This window comes from Leucopleurus acutus, assembly GCF_964270905.1.
Source record: "Leucopleurus acutus genome assembly, chromosome: 13".
In the NCBI taxonomy this organism is placed as follows: Eukaryota; Metazoa; Chordata; class Mammalia; order Artiodactyla; family Delphinidae; genus Leucopleurus; species Leucopleurus acutus.
The window spans coordinates 67,126,883-67,139,344 of NC_139155.1; the positions used below are offsets into that span (position 1 = coordinate 67,126,883).

Below are 12,462 nucleotides of genomic sequence, written 5' to 3' on the forward strand. Positions count from 1 at the left end.
CACAACCACCAGGGGCTGGCTCTGATCTGACGGGAGGCTCACTCTAAAGCCAAGCATTCCCTGGGGCCCGGGAGCCAGGGCCAGGGCGCTGCAGGAGGCTCCTACTATGGCAGGGGGCTCCTTGAATGGGGAAGGGTCCTGAGGACCAAGGAGGCCCTACCCACCTGCAGCCATTCATCCTCTGTCCTGTCTGGCCAAGCCTCAGTGCGGAGCCCGGAGGTATCCAGGCTGCACCGGGACGGGACTGGGCCGGTAGCATCTCTGAGTCACAGGGAGGGTGGGTGGTGAGTGACTCAGCCTAGGACCACTTCCCCTCCGCAAGACGGGCCTGGGCTGAGGCCAGAGGCAGGAAACCCTGCGCCTGTCCTGCCCGGGCCGGGTGCCTCCCAGGCCCTCACTGCCCCCACACCCAGCCTGGGGCTGACCCTCCATGCAGCCCTGTCTACCACTGGCTGGCACAGCAGTCCTCCACGAATTCTGGCTATGTGAAGGAATGCATGATTCCTCCCTGAGTCCCAGGTCCTCGAGACCCCAACCCCGGCCTGGTCTAGCTCCCATCCTCCCATTTTCCAGATGAGCCTAGAGCCTCAGAGAGAGTGGATGACTAGCCCAAGATAAGGACCAAGCCCACTGGCCCCATCGTTCTCTCTCCTCCCCGGGCCCCGCCTACCAGGCTCCTCACTGGAATCCTCCCAACGGGGATCATCAGCCCATTTTGTAGATATGGAAACTGAGGCTCAGGGAGGGAAGGTACCTACCCCAAGTACACAGTGAGGCAGGCAGAGCAGGATTAGGCCCCAGGTCTCTCTAACCCAGGCAGGGACCTTATGGTTTTTAACAGGCAGCCCCCAGCAGGGGCAGGTAGGTAGCGGGAGTTAAGTGCTTACAGCCAAGGGAAGGATGAGACGTGATGCAGCTGAGTTGGGCCAGCCCTCCAGGTGCCCCCGCCCCCCAGTGCTCCTCCTTCCATGGAGCCACTCGATTCCTTGCCCTCTGCGCCCACAGCCCTGGGCACGGCCCCTCGTCCAGGCCCTTCCTTCCTCAGGCTTCTTGTTTGGTTTTTCTTTTAGAGGAGGGTTGCATGTTTGGGTTTTCACCCCCAGGCAAGGGTTTCGCCATGAGAAAGGGAGAAGCAGATGTAGGAAGTGGACAGCAGACAGGGGACCAGCACGTGCAGAGGCTCCGGTGGGGAGGCTTGGTGTCGGGGGTTGAGGGGGGTGGACCTGAAGGAAGCGGGTGCAGATGGAAGGTGGAGCCCAAGGAGGGGAGAGGGGCGAGGGGAGAGGGGCCTGGTGAAGCTGTGGGGCCAGGCCCTGAGGGCCCTATGGTCTGGGGTAGGAAGCTCTGACCTTGTCCCAAGAGCAGTATGGAGCCACACAAAGAGTGTGTTTTAGGAGATGCCCCCGGGGCTGCGGGAAGATGGCGTGCAGGGGCCGGAGCAGAGGGCTGGGGTGGGGGCCTGGCCAGGCCCCGGTTGGTAAGCGGGGGGGGGGGGGTCCTCGTTTCCTTGTGGGCAGCTGGCAGCTATCGGCCCTTGGCTGCCACCCCGAGGAATGACACAGGTGTACAAGCAAAAATAGTTTATTTGAGGACGGAAGACCCAAAATTGGGGGGCCCAGGGCTGAGGCCACAGCAGCTGCCTGGAGTTGGCACAGACGACCCCAACTCCCTAGGGAAGCCCAGCAGCAAAGAAGCCCTTCCCTGGGCCTCCTAGCTGCCTCCCCAATTTCTTGGAGGAAGGATTGTGCGACCCCCCAAGAATCATCATCATCATCACCATCATCATCATCTTCATCATTAAAACATGGTGAGGTTTTCAAAGTTTGGCCAGCAGTTTTCGGCGTAGTAGTTGATACTAATCATAATAATTACTCTGACAAGCACAGTGACTGTGCCGGGCTTGGACCCACCATCCAGTGGTGAGTGGGGTCTGTGATGAGGAGAGGCAGGCAGGGACAGGAGGTGGGTGTCTCTGGGAGTCCCCATTCCAGCCTCCAAGGTGGCCCTGCAGGAAGACCCATCTCCCCCGACAGCCCCAGAGGCTGCCCACTCTCCTCGTTTTCCCATGGTCACGGGCCAAGGCTGGATTCAGGCTGAGGCAGTCCCGCGTGGTCCCTGTGCTCCCTCAGGTCTCAGAGACCCTTGCCAGGCTGGTCTCTCCGCCAGAAGCCCCGGCGGGCAGCCCAAGAAGCCACGAACTCGCAGTTGTGGTAAAGGAACATTCCTGAAAGGGTGAGCGCAATGCCCACATAGCTGAGGGTGCTGAGGCGGCTGCCAAACAGGAGCCGGGAAAGGATGAGGTTGCCCACAACAGTGAGGTTGCCCAGGACGTGGACAGTGAGGGCCGAGGTGAGGGCCAGCAGGGAGAAGCTGGCCAGGTTGTAGAGCACAGACAGGAGGCAGCTGAGCAGGATACAGGCCCAGAGGCGGGAGTCGGTGGGGGCGGGCGGCGGTGCCACGCCAGCCTCCAGCACCAGGGCCGCGCCTGCCAGCAGGCAGAAGCTGGGCAGCGAGGTGGCATACAGCAGGGTCACCGCATCCAGCCTCTCCTCCTGCAGCAGGGCACCTGCAACCAGGACAGCAGCCATCAGCACCCGGCGCGAGACAACCCCCACGAGGCCAACCCGGCACAACCTCCTCCTCGGCCCATCCTCCAGGAAGCCTGCCTGCCCCAACCCCTCAGGCGGAATTAGTGGCTCCGGCTCTGTAATGAGAAGGTCAAGAATCCAGAGTCAGACTGCCTGAGTGGTGACCCGGGTCCGCTCCTGACTACCTGTGACCAGGCACTTAACCTCTATAGGCCTACGTTTCCTCACCTGCAAAATCGGAGGATAATAAAACCTTAAACATGCAGGGTTGTTGTAAAGATTAAAATAGATAATGTACACAAAGCCCTTAGTAAATGTAAAAAGATAAAACAAATAAGCGTTATCACCTACTCCTCCCACAGGCTGAAACAATAATCTGCTTGTGATGTCCCACTGATCAATAAACGTGAAAAAAAAAATTCTTCAGGGGCTCCCCAGGCCCTGGAGAAAAACATCCTGGGCTCTTAACCAACTTTGAAGGCCCTGAACCAAGCGGCCCGACCCAGCTTTCTTGGATTCAGCCCTTCTCGCACCCTCAGCCCCACAGTGCAGCTCCCATGCCAGAGTAGGGACAGGCCACCAGCAGGCCAGTTCTGCCACTTACTAGCTATGTGGCCTTTAGCTTAAAAAAGATAGAGAGTTTGAAATAATAAAAACCGTTTGAATCAAATGTTCGATCACTTACGACCATTGGGATGACAGGGAACAACAAGGTCATTGTTTGCTCCCGGCTGTCACTCACCGTTTATCGCTGATAATCAGCATCTTTCGCTACCAACGCTGGGGCTTGTCAAGATGAATCCAGGACACAGAGGAAACCTTAGTCTTTGCAAGGGAAGAGGGGATCCTACCACCTTGCACATGTGTGCCTGTGTGTGTGTATTCATATTACCACCCAGCTGGTTCACAAAACCAGTGGTGCCCATCATAAAATCACACCCGGCTCAGATGAAATGATAGTACTTGCATGAAGGCAACGAGACAGTTTTTGTGGAGAGAGATGAGTCATGGCTCCCCATCCCCTCCCAGGGCTCTCTGAGCCTCTATGCATTTTCTGACACACACTTTCCAAAGAACCACAGAGGCGCTTACTCATAGGCTATGCTTAGAATAGGAAATCTTATTTCTCCCTCCATTTCATTCTGATGTTTTGGCTTTGTTCTCTAGGCAACAGTCCTTCTGTCAAGCATTTCTAGAAATGAACAGATAACTGGAATGCCTCCTGTTCGTCCGCTCCAAATTTAGCACCATTACGAGCTGCCTGTGGCCTGCCTGTTAAAGGTGCGATCACTGGAAGGTGTTTAGGATTTCAGGTGAACTTCACCTTTGGCAAATTTCACCCCCTGAGAGGCAGCCAGGCAGGAAGGTCCTAACTTCCTCCCCCTGCCACTTGCTCCTGTTCTGCATCCCACCCAGCCCTCTGCCTCCCTCTGCTGCAGTCCAGGGAAAGAGCAGGGATCCTCTGCCAGAGGCCACCCACCCGGGGCCCCAAAATGCCAGCCTGTCATACTGCCTCCTCAGCGACCCCTCCTCTGCCAGCTCCCACCAAACCCTGCATTTCAACCTCTCCTGGGACTTCCCTGGCGGTCCAGCAGTTAAGCCTCTGTGCTCCCAATGCAGGGGGCGTGGGGTTGGGGAACTAAGATCCCACATGCCACACGTGTGGCCAAAAACAAACAAAAAACAAACAACTTCTCTTCCTCCAAAGACACTTTTGTTTCAGCATCTGAACACGCCAAGCTTCACTCACCTGTGGACAAATGTTCTCTAGACCCCATTCTGCTGGCTTCTGGCTTATCCCGTCTCTGCTCCGTCACGAGCTGTGTGATATGACACAAGCCGCCCTCTCTCTATGCCTGTCCTCTTGTGGGAGCATGGGCAAGGTGACAACATGCCCCTCACGGGGGCCTGTGAGGTGCTGAGCGCAGGGCCTGGAGCCCAGCAGCAAGTGCTGGCCACGGCAGCTGTCACCATCCCCCACATGCTGCCCCGGCTGGCTGACACCCGTGCCCTGGCAAGCTCTGCTTCCCCCTCCCAGAACGCCCTTTCCTACTCTGGCTGTATGAAGAGTTGGGCATGGTGTGGGCACACAGTGAGGGCTCAGCAAGTGTTCGCCACTATTATTACATTATTGTCACCAGCACTGCCTGCCTCCTCCCCCAGGCAGCCTTCTCTGGTTTCCCCTAGAAGTAGCCACCCAACCACAGCTATGCCCACCTTGGCTCCAGCACTTCTCCCCTGCCTTGTGATCTCTACTTCTCCTCACCAGCCTGACAGCTCAGCGGGCAGGGTCAGGCTGTTCCCTCATGCAGGTGGATGTAGCTGAGGACAAGTCTCAGCACACTGGCACCCCACTTCCCAGCCTTTCTGTGAGTGGGAAGGTGGCATCACTCCTCTCCCCGTGTAGCCCCCCAGGTCCACAACTGGCCCAGGAAGGAGAGAAACTGCTGGACCTGCCCATGGCTGCTGGGCACTCCTCTTTCTGGACTTTCATCCTCTGCTCCCATGGAGTCTGCCCTCAGGGAAGGAGCTGGTGTCAGCCATTCACACTCTAGTCTAAATTTGGCCCTGATGACTTTCCTGGAAAGTCTGGCAGTAAAAACCTCCTCTTGTCCAAAACCCATCTCACCCCTTATCTCTAGTCTGTTCCTCCCCACCTCTGCTGGGCTCCCATCTCTGTTGGTGGGGCCTCCAGCCTCCTAAGCTCCCTCCTTAGCACCCTGAGCCAAGGAGTTTAACCAGCCTGCCAATTCTGCCATCAGACCATTAATAAATCCACCATTTAAGGGGTACCTTACCTGGGCCAGGCCCCAGGCTATGTGCTGGGGTCATGGAGCTGCCTCAAAACCAGGCCATGCTCTCTCAGAGCTCCTGTCTGGTGGGAGGCAGACAGGTAAACAAGAGGCTATAATACAAGGCATGTGGAGTCCTGATGGAGGAAGCAGAGGATGCTGTGGGCACCTGGAGCAAGCAACCAACCTGCCTCAGGGGCAGGCAGGAGACAAGGAGAGAGCTGGCAGAGCCAAGGAGCAGCCTGATGCCAGGCACCTGCCACCCCATGTCCATGTGCCTGAGGCCTGGCCGGCCATAGCCTGTCCTGCAGGCTGGGGCTCCTCCTGTGTGAGAAGCACTGGGCCTTAGCAGGCGTGATGTGAACCCTGAGGCTGGGGCCTTCCCAGCCTTCTGGCCCTGCCCAGGGCAGGGTACAAGGTCAAGTTTCCCACTGACTCATGCCCAGAGCTCAGGTCCCAGCTCTCATGTAACCTGAAGGCAAAAATAGAACTGGGCTCTGGCCCTACCTCAGGGCCCTGGAGGATGGGTACAGGGACTCTGGGTCCTGGCTCCGATGACTGTAAGGCAGGGCTGAGCTCTGACTTCAACCTTCTCTGGCTGCAGGCTGCCCTAACCCCAGCCCAGGATCCTTTGAGCAGCCCCTTCTCTCTCCCAGGCCTGGGTCACAGGATCTCAGAGCTGAAAGGGAGGGAGACCAAGAAAGCCCTGTGACTATCAACTCTGACCTCCTCCACCAAACAGATGGGGCCCAGACAAGATCCAGATCTCCCCTTCTGCCCAAGGTTGCCCAGGAAGCACGAGCCCAGGTGTGGCTGGAACCCAGGCCTCCCCAACCTGAGTGGGCACCCTTGGGTTGAGGCAGAGAGATGGTGGAGGCTGTGACTCAAAGGACCCTCAGTAGGACAGGCAGGAAGGTGGTCTCCACCCTCAGAGTGATTTAGCAAGGTCTAGGCCTGGAGCCTCCACCTTACCCTCTGTCCAAAGCCCCCAACCCCCTTTCATCAGAGCTGAGGTCCAGAGTCACATGGACTAGGATTCCAGTCCTTAGGAGCTGTGTGACTGTGGGCAAATCATGAACCTCTCTGGGTCTCAGTTCCAGCATCTTGTAAAATAGGGATGAAGGTGGTGGTTGCCATGAAGACTCAAGGTCAACACCTAGCATGGGACCAGTTACACTGCAGCTCCCAGTAAACACCAGCCCTTCCCAGACTCAGCAAAAGCCCTCAACTTCCAAATCCCAGCTCATGGCCTTGCCCTCTTTCTCTTTCCCTAGTCTCCACTATCAGGCCTCCCTCGGGTCCACAGCCTTATGCCACATCACTTGGACGGCATGAAGTCTGCCTGCCTGGGTTCAAATCTTGCCTCTGCTGCTCACATGGCCCAGGGCAAGCCCCTCTACCTGTCAAATGGGGACAATACAGTGACTTCCTCGATCAGGTATGGAGATCCAGGCTTGACAAAACATGGACCACAGATTTATGGCAGCCAACTGGATGAAACACTGGTTGGGCCTCTAGAGCCTAAGTCTGGGGCCTGGAACTCACTGAGCGGTTGGCCCTTTCTGAGCCTCAGTTCCTGACTCTTCCCAAGCCATGCGCCTCAGTTTCTTTATCTGTAAAACTGGATAATGGCCATAGCCCCTCACAGGGCCACCCAGGCCACACTCCCACCCCGATCCCCAGCTCCTCGACCAGTGTCCTGGGTACTCACTCTGCTGAATGGACTTGAGCCCGCGGAGGCAGGTGGCCGCCAGCAGGAAACCACAGCCAGCTGGGGGTGTCCGGAGCTCTCCCGCCAGGCTGCAGGCGGCCCCCAGGCAGAGCGGGCCCATGGCGGCGAACTGCAGTGGGTGGTGGCGGCGGCCGAGCAGCAGCGCGGACAGGGCCAGCGTGATCAGTGGCGTGGTGGTGGTGGCCAGCTGCGCCAGGTCCAGGGGCACAGCGCTCAGGCCCACGTTGCCACAGGCCATCGAGGCGCCCAAAGTGAGGCTGAGCAGCAGCACTTGGCGGCGGGTGCGGCCGGGCATGGGGCGCCGTGCCCCCGGGTGGCATGCCAGCGCAGCTGCCAGCATGTGCAGTGCCGAGAGCAGCAGGGGCCGCCCGAAGCCGTGCACCGTGAAAATCCACTTGTTGAGGCTCGACATGCTGGCTCCCGCCAGTAGCCACACCAGCGCTGCCACGGCCACCCAGGCCCGGCCAGGCCGCCGCAGCGCCTGCGGGGTGTCAGGGGGCCACTGGGGGATCCCGGCCCACCGAACACCGCCAGCCACCGCCACTGCCTCAGCTGAGGTCATCCTGCCGTCATGGCGCTCCCGCGGGCAGCGGCACATCCGTACCAGTGGGGCCGGGTCAGGAGGCCGGCTCCCCAGCGACCAGCTCTGGGCCACCAGAGAGCCCCACTGTAGATCCCGCTCGGTCTCAGGTGAGGACACTGCTTCTTGTGCCCGGCCTACGACAGCCGAGGTCCAAGAGCTATGCTGTGTCCCCGGCTCAGGCAGGGCAGAGCCTAGGTCGCTTCTGCTGGGATGCCAGGCTCCCTGGTGCTCAAGCCTGGCCTAGTAAGCGCCGGGCACCTCTGCCCCGTGCCAAGCGAAGTCTCCACTCTTCTCCCCTCCTAGTGCCCACGCTATGGTTACATGGAATCCTCCATCCCTTTTCTCTTCAGTCCAAACCCCAGGTCCTCCAGCGTGCTCAGGCCAGGCCTGCAAGGGCGATCCGGGCTCCCGCGCCCGGTGGTGCCGGTGGTCCCGGTGGACGGGCTCGCTACCTCCGACAGTGCCCAGACCCTGCGGTGGGCTGACGCGCCGGCCTGCGCTGCGGCCGGTGTCAGGCGGCGAGCTCGACTCAGCTCGGCTCCGGCAGGGCCTCCGCGCCAGCTCCGGCTCCCGGAGGCTCAGGCTGCGGCGGGGTCTCGCCAGGTTCGGGCGGAGAGCAAGGCTCCGTGCTCTAGGCCCCGCCTCCGCGGCCGCCCCTCGAGCCTCACCCGGAAAATTGGGCTGAGCCCCAGGCACCACCTCCGTCCAGGCTCCGCCCCCGAAGCCGAGAGGGATGTCTCGCCCCTCCCCCACGCCGCCCGCTCGCAGCTCCTCCTCCATCAGCCTAGCTTTACCTCCGTCAGCAGACCTCCTCCTAGCTGGAGTGGTCAGCCTGTCTGTCCCCCCTCCCCACACCGGTGGGGGATCAGGCCCCTCCCCACGCAGCGCCAAGGCAGGCCCCCCATAGAGATGAACACAGGGCGGGAGACCCTGGGGTATCTTTCTGAGGGAGCCTAATAAAAAGCCCTAGCCTCTCAGGAGATTTCATTTTCAAGGACACCCTCCCCCCAGGAGACCTCATCCTAGGACCAGTCTCGGAACCACCCAATCTCTGGCCACAGTTATCCCGTGGGGCCTCTGCATCCGGAAGAGTTGGACCACGGGGCCCCTTAATACCCCTCCCTCGCCCCTCCCTAACCCGAACACCTCCTCCCTCTCCCAGCCCAGGGCGGGCCCCCTCTAGGCAGGCAGAGGGAAGCTGAATCACCAAGGCCACCCACAGCTGCGGAAGCAGGGTCCCGCCGGCCAGCATCTATCCCTGGCCAGCAGCCCCTGTCCCATCCCCTGGACACTCAGAGCTGACTCACAGCTGAAATTCCTGGGGTCCACCCTCTGCCCCCACCCCTGACAGGACAAAGAGCCCTAGGTGGGCTGGGAGCCAGAGCAGCTGCCACTAAGCCTTTGCCCCTGCATCGGTGTTGGGTAAACAGCACACTCCAGAGCAGGACAGGCTGATAGGGATTCCAGGCTGGGCCCTGGCCTCTCTGAGCTCAGGAGTCCAAGTGTGCAAGAATCACTGCCCACTGTGAGCCTCTTTCCTGACGTCCAGCTTCCTTCTCTATGGAAGCTCCTTCCCACTGGGACACGGTTCACCCCTAGCCTGTCGTCTGACCAGCAAGTCCTTGATGGAGGAACCAGCAACCTGTCTGGAGGAACAAGACCGCAAAGGGAGACCGCTCATCTCGGTCCACGGCGCCCTCTGGTGGTCAGAACACAGAATGGCTGCAAGTGTCCCCTAATCCCCATCACAATCCTTGGACTGGGATTAAAATTCCCCAGCCTCACTACTGTTTCAGACCTGCTGAATTCAGATACCCTCTGGTGGGCCCAGGGATGTGAATTTTTTTCATTTGCCTCTGGTGATTCTGACACCCGCATAAGCCTGCAAATCACTGCTGAATAGTCCAAACTGTAGGGCAGGAGATTTCCAGGTGAAAGACCAAAATATGCAGGTATTTAGATGGCGTTTTTCCAGGAGTGGTTGTGGGAGGGAAACTGAGCCAGCCAAGGGGGAAGCCCCCCTAGCCCCACATTTCCTGAAGAGGAGGAATCAGGGCCCCTAAGGGTTAGATTCTTTTTGAGATTTTGTCAGTTTTCCAGTTAAGCTTCCTTTAATTAAAAAAACAGCAATGAATTAAAAATTAGTAAACACCCCCCAATCTTCTAAGAGCTGAGCTACTGTGGAGTGGTAGGCAGTGTCTACACCTCCTCCAAGACTGCCAAAAAGCACTCCCACCTGCCCGGCCTGGTGAGGGGTGAGCTATGAGGAATGAGGATTAACCAAGATGAGGCCTGTGTTGGCCTTGGTGGGAGGGAGAGAGCTGTACACCCTTGTGGGGGAGCGGGGGCGAGGGGGAGGCTGAGGGCAGAGCCCAAAGCAGGGATCGTGCAGCTTGAGTGGTGGTGGGGGATTCAGACCACATCTACCTGGCTCCCGAGCCCCAGTTTTTAACCTGCCTTGACCTGCAGGCAGCAAGACTCTCCATAGGATGTTGCCTTGTGGGAGAATGGTGGGGGTGGGCACCCAGCTTCACAGAGGGCAGGGCAGCAGGGGCTCCTTCACACCCGTTGGGGTCCACCTGAATGCCCAGAGCAGCCCCGAGCAGCCTGCCCCTACCCACAGGCCCTCATATCCCTCCGGTCTGAGTGCTGCCCTTCACCTGCCGGCCCCCACCGCTGCTGCGGGAAGCAGGTGATTCAGGGCGGGACCCTGAGAGGCACCAGGAGGGAAGAAGAACCCATTTCCAGCAACTGAGCTGCAGAGGCTTGGGATGGGTCTCTTCTCTTGTCGCTGCATGTCTCTAGACTAGTCACTTCACTGCGGGGCCTCAGTCTCCCCACCTGTGATCTATGGTGAGCTCACAGGCATGAATGTAAACCAAGGCGCCACCCCACAGATGTGAGTTAGGAACAGGCTGAACGAGGGGACAGGGCTTGTCTGGAGTCACACAGCTCTAAATGCAGGCCAGACGCAAACCTGGGCCCCCATTCCAGAGCGGCCGCTGCTTGTCAAACTCTTACTGTGGACATGACTGTCCTCCCACCCATGCCCCTTCTTGGGGTCCCTGCTGATGGAGCCAGACTAGACACATGACCCAGGGCCCAGAAGCGGGCTGTGCCGGTCAGACCCCTCTCCAGGCTTTGGGACACAGGCTAAGAAGATAAGAGGGCCTGGGGAATTAAACTGGAAGTCAGCAGAGTCACTGCTGGGGCCACGTTCAGAGGAAGCTGACAGAGGGGGAGGACACGGAGAGGAGAGAGCCTGAGGGTAGTGGAGGTATGGAGCCCTGAGCCCCAACTTCCATTTCTCTACTGCCCTTGGCTGCCCTTAAATTGGTGCGCTGAGTCTTTTCAGCAAATATCCTTTTTTATTTTTTTATTTTTTGCCACCCCGAGCAGCATGTAGGATCTTAGTTCCCTGACCAGGGATCAAACCCATGCCCCCTGCAGTGGAAGCATGGAGTCCTAACCACTGTACCGCCAGGGAAGTCCATCAGCAAATATCCTTTGATTTGAGCAGGATTCAGTAGCTCCCTGTTGCTCAGAGCCAAACACACCCCGACTAAGACAGTTCCTTCAGAGGGAGGCTCACATCCAGACCATGGACGCTGAAAGCCCAGTGCAGGGGTGCTCCCTTCAGTTAAGTCCACCCTCCCCCTAGCCTGGCCTGGGACCTGCCACAGCTGGCCTCCCCTATATGGGAGGGCCCTGGCTTCCTCGGGAGGTGAGGAGGCAGCAAGGCGGTGCAGGGGAAAGGGCTGGGGTCAATGGGTAGGGACCTTGGCTCTGACACCCACAGGCTGTGTGACCTGAGGGAAGCTGCAGGTCTCTCTGAGCCTCCACCCTTCTGTGAGGAGAGGGTCCCAGGGCAGGTCCTGAATCCTCTCTAAAGTGCCCTTGGCCGAGATTAAGAAAGGACAGGCGAACAAGCACTCTGGGGATCTGAGCAGACATTTCACCTTCAAAACGGAGGTGGCGGGCTTCCCTGGTGGCGCAGTGGTTGAGAGTCCGCCTGCCGATGCAGGGGACACGGGTTCGCGCCCCGGTCCTGGAAGATCCCACATGCCGCGGAGTGGCTGGGCCCGTGAGCCATGGCCGCTGAGCCTGCGTGTCCAGAGCCTGTGCTCCACAACGGGAGAGGCCACAGCAGTGAGAGGCCCGCATACCGAAAAAAAAAAAAAAAGTGCTTTACAGACATCCAAGTACCTAAAAGCCAAATGAAAAAGCCGCCTGTTTTTTTTTTTTTTTTCGGTATGCGGGCCTCTCACTGCTGTGGCCTCTCCCGTTGTGGAGCACAGGCTCTGGACACGCAGGCTCAGCGGCCATGGCTCACGGGCCCAGCCACTCCGCGGCATGTGGGATCTTCCCGGACCGGGGCACAAACCCATGTCCCCTGCATCGGCAGGCGGACTCTCAACCACTACGCCACCAGGGAAGCCCTGTAAAGCACTTTTTAAATCGCTTACTTCCCCTACTTGCCCAGACCCTAAATATCGGAGGAAGAAGCACATGTTTAATCCATGGCGTGGACGGCCCTGTGAGAGTCACTCTGAAACCTGACATGCTGCCAGAGGGCCCCTCCAAGGGCAGACCCCTTTCCTAACCTCGGTGGGGTGGGGCTTGTGGGGTGCCTGCCTGGCCTGAACCCTACTTCCCAGAGGGCAGCCCAGAGCCCAGGCCCTCCCACAGAGAGGCAGGGTCCCCACCCCACTGGCCGCTGAGGCCTGGGGTGGCGCCTGACTGTGCCTTAGGGAAAAGCTCTAGGGT

The 12,462-nt window shown here is 59.1% G+C and overlaps 1 protein-coding gene across 1 annotated transcript; it reads right to left on the minus strand.

The window, feature by feature from the left end:
* Positions 1 to 1,655: 1,655 nt before the first annotated feature.
* Positions 1,656 to 8,369, minus strand: SLC35E4 (solute carrier family 35 member E4). The gene is made up of 2 exons (XM_082853567.1): positions 7,092 to 8,369; positions 1,656 to 2,566 (listed from the first exon to the last, which is right to left on the minus strand). The coding sequence occupies exons 1-2, from the start codon at positions 7,708 to 7,710 to the stop codon at positions 2,133 to 2,135; spliced, it is 1,053 nt and encodes a 350-aa protein (XP_082709693.1). The 5' UTR covers positions 7,711 to 8,369; the 3' UTR covers positions 1,656 to 2,132.
* Between the last annotated feature and the right edge of the window lie 4,093 nt (positions 8,370 to 12,462).

Coding starts and splice junctions, on each gene's coding strand:
- SLC35E4 (XM_082853567.1), bottom strand. CDS start 7,710: ATGTGCCGCTGCCCGCGGGAGCGCCATGACGGCAGGATGACCTCAGCT. Junction 2,567..7,091: donor GCTCAAGTCCATTCAGCAGA/GTGAGTACCCAG, acceptor TCCTGGTTGCAG/GTGCCCTGCTGCAGGAGGAG.